Source organism: Alligator sinensis, unplaced genomic scaffold (assembly GCF_000455745.1).
Source record: "Alligator sinensis unplaced genomic scaffold, ASM45574v1 scaffold714_1, whole genome shotgun sequence".
NCBI lineage: Eukaryota > Metazoa > Chordata > Crocodylia > Alligatoridae > Alligator > Alligator sinensis.
This window is the reverse complement of record NW_005842493.1, coordinates 184,488-206,228: the sequence shown is the minus strand read 5'-3', so window position 1 is coordinate 206,228 and position 21,741 is coordinate 184,488. Positions and strand designations below refer to the sequence as shown.

General features: G+C 43.9%; 2 protein-coding genes across 5 annotated transcripts in view; one reads left to right on the top strand and one right to left on the bottom strand.

Annotated features, from left to right (window-relative positions):
• The window catches only part of PITPNM3 (PITPNM family member 3), a 272,469-nt gene extending 265,008 nt beyond the window's left edge, over window positions 1–7,461 (top strand). For all 4 annotated transcript variants that reach the window (XM_025212941.1, XM_014523475.2, XM_025212939.1 and 1 more), the window contains one exon: window positions 433–7,461. In XM_025212941.1, the coding sequence (XP_025068726.1) occupies window positions 433–741 (309 nt within the window). In that variant the 3' untranslated portion in view covers window positions 742–7,461. The remainder of the gene's footprint in view (window positions 1–432) is intronic.
• A 289-nt stretch (window positions 7,462–7,750) lies between these two features.
• Window positions 7,751–19,193, bottom strand: PIMREG (PICALM interacting mitotic regulator). The gene is made up of 5 exons (XM_025212937.1): window positions 19,045–19,193; window positions 15,345–15,665; window positions 13,707–14,062; window positions 11,831–11,926; window positions 7,751–9,366 (listed from the first exon to the last, which is right to left on the bottom strand). The coding sequence occupies exons 2-5, from the start codon at window positions 15,633–15,635 to the stop codon at window positions 9,204–9,206; spliced, it is 906 nt and encodes a 301-aa protein (XP_025068722.1). The 5' UTR covers window positions 15,636–15,665; window positions 19,045–19,193; the 3' UTR covers window positions 7,751–9,203.
• Between the last annotated feature and the right edge of the window lie 2,548 nt (window positions 19,194–21,741).

Genomic DNA, 21,741 nt, shown 5'->3' with positions numbered 1-21,741 from the left:
AGAGCTTTGTTTATTGCAGTCTTGCTCCTCTGCTGCTGAGCCTCGGGAGCAATACCATCTCCTGGGCCTATTCTGATGCTTTGGCACAAAAGGTCAGATTCTACTGAGTGCAACAAGAGCAGGATCAGCCTCTAATTACCATAGTGACAGTGCTGGGAAGGATGTTTTGTTCCCTTCGCCACCGGGTGCAGGTTGGCTTTCCGCACCATTGACTTAGCAAGTAGTTACCCTGCAGCCATTAGCATCTGCTCCAGAAAGGAGGTGGCTCTGACTAGCCAGTTAGCAATGTCCGTGCTTCAGCCAGTATGACAGCCACAGTGGGCCAAATGCTTTCCAAGCTCCAAGGTATTTGCTGGGAACCTGTCTCTGAGTATGGAGCCTGGTTAACTATCAGTAATGCACGCTATCCTCTCAACTCCTCTTTTTTTTTAGTTCCTCAGTGAAGGTTACGCAGCCCACTTAGCTTTGCTGGAATTCACTCTCCATTCCCGGCCTAAGAAGAACAACTCCCGGATGATCTTGAGGAAAGGCAGCTTTGGCCTGCACTCCCAGCCTGAATTTCTGCGCAAAAGGAATCACCTACGCAGGACTATGTCTGTACAGCAACCCGACCCACCTTCATCCAACCCCAAACCAGAGCGTGCCCAGAGCCAGCCCGAATCGGACAAGGACCATGACCGGCATCTTCCCCCCATAGCGTGGGTTCGAGGTGGAGTTCATAAATTTGAGTCTGTGCCATAGGAAGCTTTGAGGCGTATTTCTTGGGCACGCTCCTGTAACCCTGTAGGCATGCCTTGAAGATAGTACTTAGGCAGCTTCAACATAAGAGGTAGGGGGAAGACCTGGTACTCCAGAGCCATCCCTGTTCTTGTATCTGCCTCCTTTAACCAAGCTGGGAACTTTCCATCTGTTCCTCTCACCATACTTATCAAGAAACCAGATCTGAAAGATCGCAAGTGCTTAGAACATCAAAATCACAAAAATATATATCTTCGGTTTGGTTTGTTTGAGGGGGGGAAGTTGTTACAAGATATGTTATAAAATGTGCAATAAGGGGACAGTTGCCACAGGTTGGTTTCACCGAATGGAAGATACTTAAAGGACTATAATACCAATTAATTAGTTGCACCTAAATGAGCATAATAAGTCACCTAAGTCAAAAAGAGGTTTACATTTTAAAACACAAATGGCTGTATGTACTTCTGCTTTACTTTGGAGAAAAAGGAATACAAACAGAAGGAGAAGTGAAGCAGAATAATGGGTAATTGGGATTTGCACAGCAAAACTCTTTGGGTGCCTTAAACCCAAGATTTCTTTTGGTTGACCATGTTGGTGAACATGCACTAACCCTGTCTCTGATCTACACACCTTTGGAGTGAGGTAGCTAGGTGTAAAAACAAAACGCTGGAGAAATCCACTTACGAACAAAATCATCAATGCTTCACGGTAGAAATCCATTGCCTCTCTGCACTTTGAAGCCCAGTTAACATTGCTATATAAAAAGCAATGTGCAAAGTGTAACTGTTTTCGTGGAACTTGGTGACTGTACCAATATGTGTGACCTGCTTCAAAGCAAGGAGGTGAGTTTGACCATTTCAGTATGACACATGGATCCTAAGGAGGTAAGCTAAAGAAACCTCTACGCTAGAGGGGCTCTAGAACTAAGGCAATCTGATTTTTAAGTGATTTTTTTCCAAAATCTTACAGCGGACAGAAAAAGAAGTGATTCAATTGCCTATGTAATTCAGCAACATTTTTTCCCTTTTCACTCCTCTTCAAAGCAACTATTATATTAGATAGACTGCAGGGTTTAAAATGCCTACCAGCATTTCGGTTTTAAAAAATGAGATGCTATGAAACTGTAGGCACCCATTAGAAGTAGCTGTCATCCAGTGATCTGCAAAATCTATTTAGATTTTCTCAGCTCCCCTAAAAGGATCAATTGGAGGTAATTGGCACAACTTGCCTGACTTGTGAATGTTTCACAGATGCATATTGGATGGATGCAAAAATCCAGAATCTACAAATTCTCTCTGACGAGACCTGCTGACGACTCCAAATTCCGTGCGGGCCTCCTCACTCAATTAGAGATTTTTCAGGATTGGGCTCAAATTTAAGCATGTTTCCATATCTGTACCAAAGTTGTAACTGCTCAGGAAAAACAGAGGATTCAAAACAGGTTTGGGAGACTGCACAGGCAATGCAGGGCGTTTTTCGTGCTTGTTCTGAAATGTTCTTCGTCTTGGAGCCAAACTGGAAACAAGCTCAAAAGAGCTTCATTGGTAAGTGTAGGGTAAGGACAGAGAATGCTAAAGGAAGCTACCATGAGGCTGCAGAGGAAATTTATATTCCCCAGACACCAAAAACTCTGAGTTTTGCAGGCTTAGACAGGTGTTTCTGGTCTTAGAAGGCAGGAAGTCACCTCTATAGGTAGAACAGCATAGGTTATTTCCTTCATCTTACTATTTGGCAGCAATGGTTAAGTTACCACCTATTTGGAATGCCACCCAACTTGATAGCTTTACACTTCCTTTAAAAAAAAATCACATACATAAAACGTAATTTGATTTCAAAATCCATGCTCAGGCAAAGTTATAGTTAACAGGAATTACAAAAATCAAATGAAGAAACTCATTGTTTTGCAAGCTTGTGCTAATTACAGCCAAACACTTTGATTATGGGGACTATTTTATTTGCGCCCTTTGCTTAACACCTTTGGTTCCAAGTCATTTGGATATAAAAGCCAAATGTACTATCTGCAGGAACTATGCTCAGTGTGGTTTTTAGTTTACAAATGTCTCTTTAACGAGTGTTAACAGGTCTACTAACACACAGCACTTTAAATGGTTACTCTGTGTTGTCTTTGCCCCATGTGCGTGCTTTTGATCAGTCTGCACCTTCCCTCATCTGATTTCCCATTCTCTGCAACCAGGTTGAAACTGTGCAGAGTAGAAGGTAGAGCAAAATCCAATTCCCTGTGCTAAATTTTGCTGCTAGTGTAGCGTGCCCGGTTCTGCACACCTTTAGTGGAGCCACGGCTGATTGATCCTATTGATGAATTTGGTGCGCACTGCCGCTGCTCTAGGAAAAAGAAAAGTAAGTAACAAAGATGCATGTTTGATGCTAATTCCATGCTTCTTATCTATCAGATACCTCTGTTCTAACTGGTACCAACAGAAATGCCCTGAGCACATAGAGTAAAAAGTGGGACTTTACAACAGTGATCTAAAGCTCTGGCCAGTAATGGCTTGAAACATTTAGCCAGTTCCTGGCTTCCTGGTCTTGCAACAATTTTATTCATCTGTTGCTGCGATGGGCTTACGGCTGGTTTTAGGTCTTTTTTTATAGACTCCATAGGACACGGTGTTTTCCAGCTTGCTTCTATTTGCCAAGTTTAACAGGTAAATGAGCATAGTATTTAACAAGGAGGGACTTGATAGGCAAATTTGAAATCTCTTGGGAAGATCTAAAGGTGACACTGATTGCTTACTTTGAAATTACATTTTTAAGCAGTTGTGTGTGATACAGCCTGTATACTGCTGGTAATTATTGTGCCTGCTGTGCAATTTAGAGCTATTGTCGCTTCAGCTAAATGTCTACCTCTACCAGCCACGGGTCTCCCAAGTGTATTCTCCCGTATACGTATTTCAGTAGGGAAAACCCACTTCCAGAAAGGGACCTAATCGGAACTGCATCCATCCTTAAGGGAAATGGGTTTCAACACAGGACTGGAAAGGACCTTCTTAGGTCATTGAGTCTCGTCCCCTGCTTTCACTGGTAACCACAAAAGCTCTGTATTTTTAACCTGAATTTTTCCTTAGTACCTGGGTCTCCTTACAGCCACTGTCATGCCAACTTAACAGTGTTATAATATAAAGCAGTGAAATAAGTGCTAGTTTGTGTATGTGATAAGAATATTAACTTTCTAATATTGCTATATACAGTATTAAAATTAAGCTGAGAATAACTCCCTTCACTTGGTTTCATGAGAGATACTAGCACTCATGTGGCCTTTGCATAATTCCAGCACTACTTATTGCTCAGGGATTGAAAGGCTTACCTTTGGATCACTGCTCTTTCACCTTTGCAAACCATCTCACAGCGGTCCAGTTAAAGGTCAGTGCTTCGTACCAGTCAGAACCTGGTTGTTCCTGAATTTCAGATGACTTTTTTGTTGTTGTTGTTGTTTTAACTTTGGCTAATTGCCTCTAAAATAGTGTCAGAAGTTCAATCAGGCTGGTAGTATGAAGAATGTAAACAGAATATGACTTTTGGGTCTGAATATCTCACAACCAGCCAGGGCTACAAACAGCTATCTTATGGCAGGAGAAATTTGGGAACCCAGGTACTGTACTTGCCAACATCGTTAGGTATTTTGTCGGACGCTGGCCAGGCCTGACTGTTAATTCAACAGTATAATCTTCAATACTTGCTCGCTGTTTAAATTGTTTAGAGGTAAATATTTGGCAAGATACTTTATCTACAATATCTTCCTTGCCGTGGTCCAGAGATGTAGACAAGTCGACTGGAATTTTAGAATTTGCTTTAAGCCTTCAATGAATTTTGCTGAGGCTTTCAGCATGGGGGATCAATGCTTTAAAAAGTCTGTTTCAGTTGGGTTTGGTTATCTTCTTGTTTGCATCAAGTTATGAGAAGTCATCATCTCTGCATTGTTTGGACACCCAAACTGTCCTGGATTCAGAATTCAGAGGGCTTGAGTATTTAGTGAACACCAAGGGAAGTTTTGGGGGTTCAAGTATGCACACTGGCCTCCCTAAATTTCAGCTGTTTAGTCCCTCCAGACTGAACAGCATGGAAAATCAATCTTTTTGAGCTTGCTAAATTGAGGGGGAGTCATTGGAAATGTAAAATGCTAAATGAATACTCCTGAGGAGGAGTTAAAGATCCATGCACAAGTAACGCTGAGACTGGGAGCACTTATTTCTCTGCCCTGTTGATGTGGGATCCATTTTTTTTATTACTGTAAAAAAATGGCAGTGATTTAATAGCAGTGGTGGACTGTTACATGAGATATTGTGAAAAGACACCTTCACAACTGTGGTGTGTGTTGTGTGCGCGTGTTTACTGAATTCATAGCCACCCTATGTGACGTTTTGGTACAGCTTTCACAGCAAATTTGTAACCAATACGCGTTTTTTACAATTGCTGTTTGTTCAGTTTTGTTGTCCTGTTAGACAAGTTTGAAAAAGGTAGCATTGTAAAAGAGTGCAAAATATTCCAGACATGAGTAGTAATGTAAATCCAAATTTGCTTATTATTTCAATAAGAAATGTTCAAAAAAATGTTTGCCTATACTAGTGCTCTTGGAACAAAATCTTGCTTGACCAAAGTATTCTCGTTTAATTCTGTGGCATGTTTTATATCTATCCAGCATACTATTTTGTTAGGTGTGAGAACTGCACAGCATTCACTGTTCTTCTCGCTCCCTGGGGTTCATGAGTCAACTGCCATTGTGATCTGTCGAGGTGGGAACAAGAGCATTAGCGATTACAAACGACACAGACACGTTCTCCAGCTACTTACCGCACATCGCAGCCTTTTCAAACAGGGAAGTTCAGACAGGGAAAGGCCGTATGGAAAAAGTCGAGGGCCACCTTATTTCCCAAATTGCAAGGGAGGCTAGGACAAGCAATAAATTGAGCAAAACAAAACCCTAAGCTTAAGCCGTTGATTCTGCGAAGCAGTATTGGCCAAGACGTCTACACTCATCTTAAAGGCACCTCATTCTTGAAAGGCTCAGATAACATGAAAGGTGTTCCTTGCCTGTGGCTATTCAGAAAAGCAAGCTGCTTCTACCTTGCAAGAAATGTTCCAATCAAGTGAAAAGTGAAAAAACCCGAAGTAGCTAAATATCTACTACTAGCATGAAGCTTGCATTGATTTTTTTTTTTTAAAGCAAAAGAACAAAAATTGTATGTTCCATTGGCTTCTCAAATGGCCACCTGTCTTAAATTTGGCCACAATTTAGATTTGTGGGCTTCTTTTCTTACAAAACTAGGGTAAGTAGAAGCGCTTAAAAGCCTTTGAGTAAAATGTGTTAAAGAACAAGATTTCCACAGCACAGGAAGGTAAGTAGTGAATAAACAGCATTTTTTTTGGTGCTTCAAATGTCTTTTATCTGCTTTAGTAAGATGAATTGCTCAGTATCTGAGGCTATAGTTTTAAATGGAGGGGTAAAGTCATCCTCTAGCTGTTTTTTTTTTTTTTTTCTACTGCAGAGAATTAAAATGAAGACTGAAATCATAGAATTTGTATTGATTTTTTTCCCCCTTTTTAGGGGGCATGGGGGTGTGACAAAGTTGGGATCACTGTTTCTCTTCAGCCTGGTACAGGGTTAGATCCCCTTAATACACAGGTATCAAGAGCTGCTCTTCGGCTGCTTGCTTTCTCATCTCAGCCAGCATGGAAGGCATAGCTTGATCCCCAGCAGTCCCTCCTTGCAGGTTGTATCTGTACTGCGAACAAGCAAAAAGGCGTGTTCTTAGCTTGAGTGAGAACGATGAAGACGGGGATCTCAGAGCTGCGAACTGAAACAGGTTCAAGATTTCAATTCAAGCTGCTGACCAGACATAAAACCCAAGCTTTAAAGGTGAATTAAGATTGCACCTGTTTTGGAAGGGGAAGTGAGTCGCTTCTCGGGAGTGAGGGTGTGCAGATGCTGCGCAGAGCAGCGAGAGCTTCTGCTCTGAACAAGGAAAGGGACTTTGGGGTTGAAATTATTGGAGCTGGCACTCACCTTTAGGGGTAAGGTCTACAGCAGGGGATGATGATGCAGCCCCTAATTTTGTTTAAAAAACTACCACATACTTTTAAAAACCGGGCGTGCTTTTGGGAACAGATGGAACAGTTTGACAATTAAACCTCATCTTCCTTAACAATAGATCTTGGGGGAGGGACAGACATAAGTACGTTACAATGCAACACTACAAGGAGTTGTGAAGATTAGCAAGTTGAGACAGGTAAGACAAATCACAAGCTTTAAAGAACGGGAAGATAGTTGCTTTTCAATAGGATCCCCAAAGGGTCAGGAATGGCAGTCCCATGGCAGAACCCCAACCCTAATGCATACTTATTTTTCTATTTATGTGGGGAAAAAAAGTCTACTTATAACAATTCCTGTGAGGAGACTTGAAATTGTACATGGTCTTTGAGTCTACAGTTTTAATAAGTGTATACTTTTAAATATTGTTTGTCAGTGGGAAGGTTATATATGGTGACAAAATGTTTATATTTCTTATGGCTGCCTTGTAAAGATTTAAAAATGTATAATAATGAATTTCTTAAAACATGAACTACAGGAGTAAGATTTTTACAACTGGTCTAGATTTTGATGTGAGCTGGTTTTTAAAATCTTATAAAAAGTTAGTCACTCAAATAAAAACCTTCTTTGCCTTTAAGTGACTAGGCTTGTGGACTTTTCTTTATAGCAGTATGGGTAAGCTGCCCCGTCGCCTGGCTGTCCCATGAAAGCCATCGAGCGTAGCAACCTGCTTGCAACGGCCGTCATGCCATTGTACGGGAATGGTGAACACTAGCATGTTGGACTTGGTACCTGCCAGAGAACTAGAGCTTCATCTGAAGCAGCGTAGAAATGAAAGCATGCGGATAAACACCTAACTCCCAACTAAAAGATGAGCAGAAGTTGAAGGGTGAGGATTTTTGCAAGGGGCAAGAGATAGGTGCTTCAAAAACATTTTGCAACGAGACGCAACTTATGAAAACCCTTGTCAAGGTTGTTTCTTTTTAATATATCAATACATACAAGTGGAAGTTACTCGATACAGAACAGGTGCTGTATTACTTCTAGCCTTTTTCTTTCTATAAAAGCTTTCCGTGGGCCGTAAAATGCTGAAAGGGTTGTCCCAGTTTTATCCGTATTTGAACGGGAGCTAGAGCCTGGTGTTCAAAATGCACTCACCCTTTCAAAACAGTAACGTCTTCAAGAAATCTGGTTTGGCAACGGGCAAGAAAAGGATTTGCACACGTGAGCGCTTGCACATTCGGATTTAGTTGCTAGACTATGGGCTGCTTCATTTTCACTAAAATTTTGTTTTCAAATTATTCAGAAAATGGAAACAGGATTCATACTTAGCCTGCAATTTAACAACAGTAACAGATCTTATTTTTTTAGAAGTAATAAGCACCACTGTGTCTATCTCCTTCTCCCAGAGAATACTGGGAGGAAAAGATGCTGCCTGAAGCAGCAGCATTGACGTTGAATTTTAGAATATGGAAGTTTCCTTCACTTGTTAAAATGTTAGAAAATGTTAATTTTGCTAAGCTTAGCTTGCCTAGCTTATACAGCCTATCGTATACGATGGTTGTCAAAATTAACTTGTTAGTTTAAAAAAAGGGGTAAAATATTAGATGTTTAAACTACCTGCTAATTAAATAGGACTTAGTGTTACTTGAGCTTTTGAAACCACCTTAAAATTGCCTTCAGTTGTGTGCAGGAGCCACAAGCACTCCCAATTTGCAAGCGCAGTATTTATGTCAGCTGTTAGGATCCAAGTTGTAGTAGCAGCAGCATGCAAGAAATCGAGCATTGGAGCCAGCATGGAGTTCAGAGTCAAGCTACTTGAGATGAAAGGTGGGGCCAGACTGAGTCTTGGTTGATCCAGGGTCAATCTGGAGTAACTCAAACAGAATCCCATAGTTCTTAGTTATTTCTAGCAACGAGGGAAACTGAAGTCAGTCAGTGTTTTCAAAAGGACCTAAGATAGCAGTGACCCAAGTCACTTTTGAAAATAAGACTTAAGCACCAATGGTGTTTTTATGCCCAAAGCTCTGTGGAAACATTCATCCACAACATCCTCTAATAGGAGGCAGGTATCTTCATGAAAACAGTGTTATAGTTTTGCCGAGGCCTCGCAGAAGCAGAGCTGTGCTTTGGGGGATACTGATGGGACCCCACGCCTCACCCATTTTGAAATGCAGAGGTCAAGTTCAAATTGCTTTTCCACTGTGGCAGCATCATATAATGGGCTGCCCTGTATTAGGTTAATGAATATAATCTCTGCCTGCTTGGACAGAGAAACCAAAGAAGGAAAGATCTGAGATGCTTTGTCATGATTTGGAAGGAATGATACACAGTTAATAAAGTCTAGTTAGTTAAATCCAAACACAGAAGACATTGAAAAGGCAACCCTCTGAATCGCATGCTGAGTTAACCCTTCACATGATCACAAGTTGCTAAAACTACGTAAAGCCATCTCAGTCCGAGTGCCTATTGCTTGGTGGAGCCTCTTCATGCGCCTCCTGAAAGACTGAGAGAGTTTCCGAGAATGACGTAGGGACTTCAAGTTTTGTGCCATTAGATGATGATAATTTGATATTGCCTGTTTTCTGTAGAGAAGGGGGGGGGAAAAAAAAGGAGGGCTGTTAATACAAAATAATTACTACGGTTAAGTAATGTGTATATGCTGCACAACCAACTGCTGGAAAGCTGGCAGAAGGCAGCAGCACAGAAGGAAGAAAGCATGCTTTGTGTATTAAACAGGGGTCTGAATACAAGAAAGTACGACTGAGTCATGAAAAGGCTTTTTTTACTTGCAGCTATATGGCCAACAACAGCAGCAAATCAAGCAGTATAATAAGCTAATTACCAGGAACACTAATGGGCGCAGTCCAATTCCTGACTTTACAAATGTCTGAGACACGTGATCGTGTGCACTTTGGTTTTACATCATTGCTTGTTTTGCGGAGAATCAGGCAGCTGGGAAATGTAAGTTTATATACAAGACTGCTCTTTAAATCTAAGGGGGCCTTGGATAAGTGGGCCCCACTTGAAAAGAAAGTTACAGATACTGGAGATGGAAAGGTAGTTTAAGGGGGTGGCAAAAGCTTTTCTCAATAAGTTAAATATTAAACCCATAAGCACTGAAGATTGACGAATCAGTAAGGAACAGAACCGGGGCATACACCTAAAGTAAACTGCATTACTATAATGTAATAGCAACTATCCTAGTTAATGGTGTAGGATGCTTGCCAAATCGCTCATAATTTAAATGATGAAAATTCCACCTTTTCATGTGATTTTGCACATGCAAGCTCAATACGGTATTTGTCGCAAGAGTGGGTATAGGAACACAATGGTAGATGCTAACACCCTCTTTTCCCCTGAAATAAAAATCCGGAGTACAAACCTGTGCAGCAGCCGGTGAAGATAATTCTCGCATTTAAGGAGTTCCCATAGCAAATTTATTAACGGGAAGGTTCAGTGAATTGACACTAAACACAATGTTTTAGAAATTTACAGTGGAGAAATGTTGCCTGCTCTACATCCACTTAGGTGCAATTGCTGCCTCTAACGCCAGCAATACAGATGTCAACTACTGTCCCCCAAGTAGCTTTGTCGTAACAGTGAGATATTAAGAAGGGTGAAGAACACACAATGAAAGTAGGCAAGTCACGGTAACATTTTGTTCTGTCATGCTGTAGTCTTAGTTAGTAACCGGTGAGAACTGAAGTCACGTGACAAAATATTAGTAACCAGAATATTTTCTGGGCTTCGGTGAGAAAAACAGCCGTTTTGCACAGAAGTCCAACTGAAGTTCTGACGTGGCCTCCAGTCTACCAGAGGCTGATTGGGGTTGATGGCTGCATGGTAGATCACCGCAGCCGAGGGAGAGACCTGGCGCTGGTGAACGTGAGGAAAGAAGGGATGGTTTGTCCTTCTCGCCCAAAACGGCAGTTTTCCTCCATTCATTCAGATGCATGCAAGTGAAGCAAGCATACTCAAAGCAAGCTGAAGAACAACTTTACCTGGCTGGTACTATCTTCAGTTACGAATGAGAGAAACTGTCATATCACTAACAGATGGAAGAATATTAGGAATGAGGGTTTATTGAACTTCAAATGGTTATGATCATTAAATTGATATAGGACCTTTGGGAATTTTGGCTACTTTTGCCCACACTTGATCAGAGCAAGAAGGGCTCTCGTAGAGTGCAGCATCTATCTTTTTGGATTTGGACAACAGTTACAAGAACATTTGCTTAGCCTTTCACTAATTTGATGATCTCCAAAAAAAGGAACTTTGCCCTGAGTGTTTAAAGGGTCATTAAACTTGAAAGCTAGTTAGACAACGTAAGTTAGAGTGAATCGGGACACCGTGTACCTTGACAGCAGGTTTCCCTGCCATGTGGTGAAGTACTGAAGCCACAGTCTTCACTTACAGTTTTCTTTCCCATGCCTGAGAAATCCCTAACGAAGGGGAAATTGCAATACCAACCATAACCAGTCATGCGCTTAACAAACCAAATTAATCTCAGGCATTGTTGGGATCCGAATACTTTTAAATACATTGTTTTCAGTATTATTTAAGTCGGCTCAAGTGCTTTCTCTTGCAAATTCCCAGGTGGCGTTCAGGCTCATATTTACATGAAATTTGAGAGAGATTCTACTGATTGCCTATTGGCAACCCTTTAGGCTACTACGCCAACTGCATTGGCGGGGGGGACCCCGCCATATGGCAAATTGGAGTTTGGCTCCACTGATGTGGAGAAGTCTGTGTTTTTACAGTTGGAAGCACGTAAGGAGAATTTGTATTATAGGCTTTACAGTAACTGCAAGCCAGATTACAGATTTCTAGACATAGATGGTTTTAAAACAGAAAGGCCGCATTACATTGCAGCTGAGATGCTTCTGGTGCTCTCGCTCATCTTTAGTATGAACTGCCGGGATCATTTAGTTTATATTTAGCAGCATCACTAACTCTGGATGGGAAGTGGTGAACTGTTTATCAGGACTATCCCTCTGGACAGCAAGAGTTGGGCAGTGGGGATAAACGTGTCTAATTTTCATTTACCTCTCCTCTCTCACAATGGCATCGTCAAACACCCGAGAGAGACGCTTCAGCTGCCGAATTCCTGTGGAGACCAATTCTAACTCGCACTCAAAGGCCCTGAAAGAGATATTCAACGGTAAGAGTCAAATGGGACACATCTCTTGGGTTATCTGAATCCAGCCCCTTGCCACTGCAGCTGTATCTTTCTAGTTATGTATCCTAGTGCTCTGTCCTGCTAGATCTTAAGACTCTAGGAAAAAACATGGCCCCCACCCAACCTTCAGCCATAATTTGCTCTTAACTCTTTCTACAGGACGTCGTGTAGGGATGGTGTTCCACAAAGGATTGCAGATCACAAAGAGGATCCACCCTTACAAAAGGGGACAGGGGGAAAGCATCTTTGCTAACCTAGGGAGGAGGGCTTTCAACTAGGTTCAACATGGGGTGGAGACAAAAAATCCAAAGGTAAGTAAAGTGCAAGATGATCCAGGTCAGTGTTCCTCAACCAGGATGCCATGGCACCCTGGGGTGCTTTAAGATCCTTTCCAAGGGTGATGTGGGGTGCCACGCCATGTTAGCTTTGTTAGGTGCAATAAATCCAGAGATTTCAAATAGGAATCTATAGAGTTAAAAACATTCGGACCTGTTGTGGCCATTTTTTTGCAATGGAATACTTGCTCTATTATTTCTCTTTAGTCAAAAATGGGTGAAAACTACAAGCTGGGATTTTCCAAGTGGTGTCTTGAAGCTATTGGGGGGTGGGCGGGCACAGTTCCTTGAATCTAAAAAGGTTGAGAACCACTCACCTGGATAAAGGCCTGAGAAGAGGAAATACTGTGAATCTTAATCGAGTTTTTAACCAAGAAAAGTTTTTAACCAAAAAAGAGGGAAAAGTAGTGGGGCATTCAGCTGCTTATCCAGCTCAGCTATTGGGGAATAAGCAGGAAGAACTGGAAGTCCCAGTATGCCCACACAATCGTCTCATTGGGATAACTGAAATTTAGGATAGTTCAGCTGACTGGAATACCATCATGGATGGATAAAACTTGTTCAAGAAGGACAGCAGGGCCCGATGAGATTTATCTTAGTCCTCAAGGAACCGGCTGAGTTAATAACAGAGTAACTGGCTATTAGTTTTGAGAAGCCATGGAGCTCAGGTGCGGTCTCAAAAGACTGGAAAGGGACAAATAGCCTGACCTTTTTAAAGCAGGGATCACAGAGGGCAGGGGAATTACAGACTGGTGAGTCTAACTTCAATATCCAGGAAGATAGTGGAGAGTAGGAAGGAATCTATTTAATACTTTTTAAGAATCGAAGTGCCAAGGTGCAGAGGATTCGTTAACGAGTCATGCAAATCTCATGTCAGACTGGCCAGTTTCTCTTTACCTTATGAGACACTGCACCCTGCTCATTTTCTTTCCTGCCCACTTTAAATTAAACTTTTTGAGGTGGGGGGGCTGTCTTTTCATTCTGCTTTTACACAGAGCCTAGACAGTAGGAGCCGACCCCAGGTATTATAGTAATATGCAAAAAAAAACCCCCAAGCCCCGGGGAAATGCCAAAGAAAATAAATAAGTCTAAATGATGTCAGAGATGGCATCAGTGCAAACTCTGGGTTCAAGCTGCTTATCTGAGACGGGAGCTGGTATAATCACATGATATGTACTTTATATCGCCCCATCAAAGAAAAATGGACTTTGCCCTCCCCATCCTTGTGCCAAATGAAGTTGCTATACCTTAGTTTTCTGCCACAAACAGTGTGTCTGAAAGCTGGGGCAACAACTTCGTTACCTTCCTAGCCATGTAAAATACTGCCTTGTTTCAGGGAAATAGGGTGGTAGCAAGCTACTCTAATCGCAACAAAAAATTGTAGGAATTACAAACGAGGGCGGCTTGCCTCTTTCCGGTGGCAGGCGGTGGTGATGAATAAGGGCTCTTCAATGCTGCTGCTCTCCTAGATCTGCGGAGAGGGAGAGCATCTTTGCCCAGCCAGTTAGAGACGCTTCGCCATTCTTTTGCCTGGAAGCTTCTTGCAGACCCAGACGAGAGGGAGGCTCTCTTGCTGGATCGGGGGGTACTTCTGGGGCCAGATGCTGGGGTGGCCGTTCTGGATAACCCATTCTTACGCCAAGGAGTTTGAGGGGGTGTGCTTCTTTTCTTGGCAGAGCTGGAGCCACTGCTGGTTCTTGCAGGGGCTCTGGCTGGAGAAGTCACTAGAGGTTGCATGGGGCTCTGGCAAGACTTCTGGATTTTCTGAAATGCAGGCACATGAGGATTATCAAATAGCCATATATTTTATACGTGAACTGGAGACATGGTCTGAAATTAATTAAAAGAAATTCAAGAAGGACAGGTAGAGTCCTGAAGTTCAGAGGGAACAACTGCATGCATAAATACAGGCTGGGGAATGGTTGGCGAGGCTGCAGAACTGCAGAATATGACCCGGGGTGTCTACTCTTTGTTGCAAAGAAAGCCAGTAGCATGCTGGGTTGTATTAACAGAAGTGTCACCTGCAAGTCAAGGGAAGTGATTCTTTTACTTTGATCAGTGCTGGTGAGGCCTCAGCGAGAGTAATGTGTCCAGTTATGGGCAACTCACTTCAGAAAAGAGGCAGGGACAAATCGGAAAGAGTCCAGCAGAGAGAGAGAGAGAGAGAGAGAGAGAAATTATTAGATATTTAGGAAATATGCTTTACAAAGAAAGTTTGGAGGAAATGGGATTAGTTTGTCTGGAGAAGCAAAAAACTGAGGTGGGATTTGATAATAGTGTTAAAGTACCTTAAGACTGGTTATAAAGTTGATTGTGATAGATTATTTTCTCTCGCCATAGGGACAGGACGAGGAGTAATGGTCTCAAATTACACTCAGGAAAACTTCAGTTATATTTTAGGAAGAAATTTTGTACTTTGAAGGTGGTTAAGCATGGGACAGATCTGTGGATTTTCCATCCTTGGAAATCTTTAAGAGCAAGGGGTTGGACTAGATGCAGGGGTGGGCAAACGTGGCCCGTGGGCTAGACGCGGCCCGCCAAGCCATTCTATCCGGCCCACGGGGCCCCTAAAATTATCAGAAAATTAATACTAATCTGCCCTGGGCTGCCTGTCATGCAGCCCTCGATGGCTTGCCAAAACTCAGTAAGCGGCCCTCTGCCCAAAATAATTGCCAGCCCCTGGACTAGAGGAACACCTGGGGTTTAGAGGAACTTCTAGCTATACTTTTTTTTATAATTTACTATTTTAAAAGCTACCTCTGTGTAATATGATGTATGAGAGAAAAAGGGTTTCTCTGTTTATTGCAAAAGAAAGATCTTTTGCTGAAGCATTTCTAAACAGGACTTCTTGCATTTTTCCTCTCTGCATCATTTTCCATTTTTGCTATGGCAAAAAGAACATTTACCATTGATGAGACGCAGTCGTATTTTCAGTTACAAAGCCCTCTGTGCTCTTTGGCAGCGGCACACTATGTGCAGTGTTGAAACAACAGGACAACAGGTAAGGACTTCCCTCCCATCCATATTCTGTTGCAAGGGTAGGTACCTGCGACACTGTCCCAAAGGCGTTTCTTGCTGTTCTGGTAATAGCTCGGAAAGTTTGTTGCTTCTCTTTTGCTTCCAGACTTTCCCAAGTGGGATTCTCATGGAGGTTTAGCTCCACCTGCTTTAAGGGCATTCGTTTTCTCAAAGACATGCGGATGGTATTGAGAGAGCTTGATGAAGGCCTCTTCTTAAATTTGTCCGGCACCGGGCTTTCATTCTCATCAACATCGGCCAGTAACTGGTGTTTCCTCCAGCCCACGGATACCCCGATGCTTTGGAACATGGATGCCATCTCTCCCTAGGCCTCGGACCACACTCAATTCTAAAGACATCAGAGAAAGGTATTAAACAATGAGCTGAGACACAGCAATCCAAATGAAAAAGGGTACACCAGTGGCATGGCCTGTTCAACCAGTCCTGGATCTGAACAAAAAACCCTTTCCCCAACCCTGTCCGTAAGCCCAAGGCCAATTACGAGACTCAGTAGGTTTCCACTGAGTATTTTATTTCTAAGGCTACCCATGTTTTATGAGCAGACGAAGGGATGTGGAAATATGAACTTTCCTAGACAACCTCTGTAGTAGAGGTGTGCCGATATATCGGTCGCATAATGGATTGGCACCGATAAAAGGAAAATTGACGTTATCGGCCATCAATAATCGATTTATTTATTTTTTTGACCAGTGTAACCGTGACGTCACCAATAAATGCTGCTTGCATGTACGTAGCTGCAGCACACACGTGGCCAGGAATGCAGCCGGCCAAGAAAATCTTTATCGGTGCACCCCTGCGCTGTAGGGCTGCAATTCGCTTTATGCTAAAGGAGGAAAGAGGTTAATTCTCCAACAGCAAACATAGTGCTTAATTGCTAGTCAAACAAGATTTTATGCTTTTATTTTTGTTGCTAGTGTATGACATTTTGCCAGGCTAATACTGCTTTTATGCTCTCGCCTGCTATGTCTCTATTTTGCATTGCTGTCTACAGATGTTGACCCAGTTGTAAGTCTGAGTATTGTTACAAGAAACAAAGACACGAATGCCCTGTCTGAGGCACTGCGCAAGGTCCTCTGTTTGGTCCCTCATACCAAGGTGGATTTAAATTTTGGGCTTGGTGAATCACTTATGGGTATATCACTTCCATATACTTTTAGTACAACTTCTACGACCTCACTGAGCTAATTGATGAATGTTCACCCTTCATTCCCATCCATTTTTTCTGGACTTTGGTGACCAGTAGATTGGGTCTCCTATGGGGCATAGTCAGCAGACAACCTACTCTCAATTTCCATGTAAGGGAATACTTTAAGTTAGTAGCTCTTGCTAATAAACAAGCCCCCCATGGTGAATCACTGAACTGTATGAACTCAGAAGCAAGCTGCTTTAAAAATTATATAAAAAAAAAAAAAAAAAGGCAAAGCAAATTGCATTCAGATATGCTTTAGTGATTGGAGATAAGAGCCAACTATGTTTCTCAACACTCCACTGCATATTAATAAATGTACCACAGTGTAGAAGCATAATGAAGCTTTAAAATGGGCACTCTACTGAGATGTGCTGCATGCTCTGAAAGGGTTTCGTGGATGGCTTCCCTCCGTGCCCAGCCTCAGCAACCACCCATCCACCTAGCAAACACCCCACGGTCAGCTTCTGCAAGGGCTTACACAGGACAGTAATGTATCAAAAGCACATAATAAACCGATGACTTCCTTAAATACAATTTTGCATGTAGGTATGAGGACAAACTGCAATATGCACAGCAGTTTCACTAATTTCAGGAATGTGCAAGAAGCAATATCGTTTATGGGACCATTTATTGCATCATTTACTGGCATTTATTGTAGGTGGAGGGTAGGTTAGGCAAGCTTTGGGGCACCAAATGCCTTTCTTCAGGTCTGGGAGAGAAGCAAGGTAAATACCATTTAGGAAAAAAATGCTTTTGTTTAACCCTATTGCATGAATAAAAAGGCTCATTTTTTGAAAAGCAAGTAGTAAACCTGTGGAGGAAGAAAGTATCAGAAGTAGTTACAGACCAAGAAAAGATAAGTTGCTACATAGTTAACCCACATTTTGTAAGAGTAAGATTGTTCACAAGGGAAGAGGATACACAGAGAGGTGAAGAGGGGGAGCAGTAAGTTTTAATGAGCTATCACCGTCTTTAGTAAATGCATGGGTTTTGGTGACCAGTGAGGTTACCGAGTTTTGCTCCCAAGACCTTAAAGGTTATCTAGTGAAACCTCTGCCATACCTGTATTTCAAGCAGGCTGTGAAGCTGTGTTGGTGTGGGTGGGTGTGCATGCATGCCTTGGCTATTATGGCTCTCAAAAGGGATGGTGGAGTTGCGTGCCAATGGCTGCATTTGCATTGCAAGTGCTTCTGCACAACAGCTCCCCGACACAGCACGTTCCGGTCTATCCGGCTGCTGCTACTCGGCCACTAAGGCCCAGGCGTCCTTACAAACGCACCCTGCAAGTCACTCAGCCCTGACCTTGCGGTTGAGAATCACAGCCTGCTCACTTTGGGGCTGCATCCCTGTCATGCTCCTGCTGTTGCTAGGGCTGCCAACCCTCCAGGATTGCCCTGGATTCTCCAGGAGTTGGATATAAATCTCCAGGAGACTGCTGAGTCACTCAGGAGATAAAGAGTCCAGAGGAGAGCTATGCATGTGATCAGAGAGCAAGAAAACAAGCCTTATGAAGACAGGCTGAGAGCTATGGGACTCTTCAGCCTGGAAAAGCACAGGCTCAGGGGTGACCTGGTGTCAGCCTTTAAGTACATCGGGGTGTGCATCAGGATCTGGGGGAACGCCCGTTCACCAGAGCGCCCCGAGGGATGACAAGATCGAATGGTCACAAACTCCTCCAAGACCATTTGAGGCTGGACATAAGGAAAAACCTTCTTTACTGTCCGAGCCCCCGAGGCCTGGACTAGACTTCCTCCAGAGGTGGTGCAAGCACCTGCTCTGGACTCTTGTAAGAAACATTTGGGTGCCTTGGGATTTTTTGACCCCAGCTGACATCCTGCCCCTTGGGCAGGGGGCTGGACCGGATGATCTTACGAAGTCCCTATGAAATGCTGGGTCATTCATTAAAATAAATATTAAATGTTAGTTCAGTGGGGTTTTTGAAATGCCATAGCCGTGCACCTTTGCCTTCCCAACCTAAAGTCTGCACCCTGTGATCTGCAACAGAGCGATGCAAGCATGCGGGCACGCTGGAAATGGATTCAAGCAGAGCTGGCAACCCGCCTCCCTTGTGGGACTCCACCCGCCCTGGGGCTTTCTTTAGGAAGCAGCAGCAGCAGAAAGCAATGCCTTTTGGGGGGATTTTTAGGAAGCATCAGCAGAAAGCAATGCCTTTTGGGGATTTCTTTAGGAAGCAGCAGCAGAAAGCAATGCCTTTTTTTTGCTGGGCTTTCCTAGCCGCCCCCCCTCCATAGCCCCGCATCTTTTCGGTTTCCAGTTGCTCTTCCAGCCGGCTCCAGAGGTGCAAGCGTGCAGGAGCGGGGTGGAGCTGCGGCGCCCCGCGGCGCCTGGCCGGCCCGCCCGCCCGGCCCCGCCCCGCCCGGGACCAGGCTGGGAGGGCAGGGAGCAGAGCTCGCCCCGGCAGCTCAACCTCCCTCCCGAGTCCCAGCCTAGCATGTCCCCTTCCCTGTGCTCAGCCAGCAGCAGCCTCTGGGAGGTGTGCCAAGGAGGCTTGTCCTACCTCCAGGAAAGGTCCCTTGTCGGCTCAAGCGGGCCAGGCCCTGCTGCAGAGGAAACACCCCACGCCCAGCCCATTCTGCTGCAGCGTTTTTGTCCGCATTAGCCAGCGGTGGGAAAGGTGCTGCAGTTTTCTTCCGCGCCCAGCAGTCTGAAACCACAGGGGTGGTTTGTGGTTGTCGGCGACTAAAGCAAGCGGTAGGTGATGAGTTGCGTGGTTAACCAAGTGACCGCAAGTGGCAATGCTGAGCACCTCGAGCGTGGCTCAGCCAGGTGCCCTGAGATTCTTGTGCCACAGTATCAGCACTGGCCGGTGTGCAAGCACCTAGAGACGATTCACAAGGCAAGTCCAGAGATTTCAAAGAAGAATCTGTTGCACAAATGGCTAGTTTCGTGCCCCTGGAGGCTTGCCCAATTGACCTCCAGGAGAGAGTCACACGCAGGATGGGTCCATCTCGAGTTTATTGTTTGCGCAAACAGATCGACAAAGGGGCTGAGTCGCCCAAAGCAGAGTCGACCCCGAGTGTGTCCGAGGTTCCGCTTTTATAGCTTATATAAACAGAGGGTTTCAGCGTGTCCTGCAACTATTGGCGACATTACAATTTCCTTATTGTTACGTCTTATCTTGCAGGTCGAGCTTAGTTGGTGGTTGGTTAGTGTTTCTTATCAAGTTTTAGCACATGCGCAGTCCAAAAGCAGAACTGCGGCAAACCTAATGCCTCCTAGTAACCCCTTGTCTGAGGCGCTGAATAAGTACGGTTACGAAATTTTATGTGCAGAGCAGGCCTCAATCTGTATGCAGAAGCTATTGCAAAGCATGCTGAATACAAAAGCGTTTGCAAAAAGGCATGATGTTTAAGTTCTAGCGTATTTTTACTACAAATCCACGGTGTTAAAAACGTTCTGATTTGTTGGGGTCTTTCTGAGTTCATAGATTTCATAGACATTTGGGCTGGAAGGGACCTCACGAGATCATCGAGTCCAGCCCCCTGTCCAAAGGGCAGGAAGTCAGCGGGGGCAGATCACCCTAGCAAGAGAAACATCCCAATTTTTTTGCAACAGAATAATTGCTCTATTATTTTTCCATATTTATTTTTTGATATGGTGAATCACTGAAAGTGTCAGAGAGCTGCCTCGGGTCTAAAAAGTTTAACCACTGCTCTCGCTTCATCACGCAGGCCGGGACTCTGATAAAGTTAGACGCCGCAGGAATTGGGTGTCTTAACTCTCTTAGTCTCAGTTACAGTTGCTGCCGCTCTCAATAGCTGATGCTGGATCAAATCCTTTCTTTGTCTCTTCAGAGCGCTTCCTGAGAACTCTGCATGAATAAGAGCATCTGGATTAATTGATCAAAATGAATTGCAATCTATATGGCAATTGAACGTTATAATGGAGGGAATAGGAAACGATCCAATTTAAGATCTTCCATTACTGGCAAGGTTTCAAATCAAATTGCCCACCGTACAGCGTGTGCCGTATGCTGCCGTTCACACGCAGAAAACACAGGTGCAGAGAATGGCTCTCTATCCTACTGCAGAGGGAAGTCATTAAATGTGTAAATGACTCACTTCAACTCTTTTCCCATAAGACATTTCTGTTTGAACAGTCGCCTCCTTTTTGAAAGCCTCTGCAATAGGAGGTCAGTTCTTTCCCTTCTATGGCTAGTACTTTGTCCATGTTTTATCTCACAGCTAAACTGTGCTGACACCTAGTGATAACTGTGTGGCATCGTGACACCGTGGCTGAGAAGGATGCGGGTGAACGGATGCAGCGTAGGCTATCATATGATCTAATTTTAGCAGGCCAAAACCATGGAGCAGTCACCCCTATCTTATCAGCAACTTTATTCTCGGGTGCTGTTTCAGTCCGGTACACTTGTGTTCCCTTTCTCATCATCATTCAGTGACTCCCAGGTGTATCTCCGAGCTCCTCCATCTGATGTGTTCAGTATCTTCCTGTACTTGCAGACTCCTTTTCCCTTTAAGCATATCTCTAGGGAAATTTGCAGAGAACCTAGCTGCAGAACTGCCTTGTTACAGTATCCAGAGGTATGGCACAAGTCTCTGTATCTTTTAGCAGGGTTTGGAGCTGTACTTGCACACAAAAGGATAAGTCATGTAGAGGGAGGTCAGAGAGAGAGAGAAATAGCTGGGGCGGGGGGGAAATAAAACCAGGATATGATCTAGACGCCTGTCTGATCTGTTTGGAGAACTTTCTGTGGCTTCTGCATGTTTTCCTCTCATCTGATTTGGGACTTCTTGTTACTGGCAGTGGAAAATCAGCTTGCATCACGCTCTTGAAGTTTGCAGGTCCTCGTTTGCAGCGAGCATTGCTTTCGTTCTTTGCTGTGTGACAGCTGCCACGTACGTAACTGTACTGTTGACGGGAGGCAGTAAGCAGCTGTGAGGTTCCCTGTTCACGATTTCTTTCCTCATTACCGTCACGTTAGCCGTATGCAACCACGGCTTAGGGCCGGTGCCCTCTCCTTGCTTGCCCTGAAGTCAGGTCAGTGCCCATGACATCACAAAGGCTACCTCTTGCTCCCTGGCAATAGCTGAGCTCCCTATGATTGGGATGGGGGGAAGGCATGGTGATCACTGAACCCTGAAGGGAGCAGATCAGAGGAGGAAGGGTGCTGAGGCCCAAGTAGCTCCCAAGCAATCCAGACTGGAAGTCAAAACTGGTAACTAATTTTTCTTGT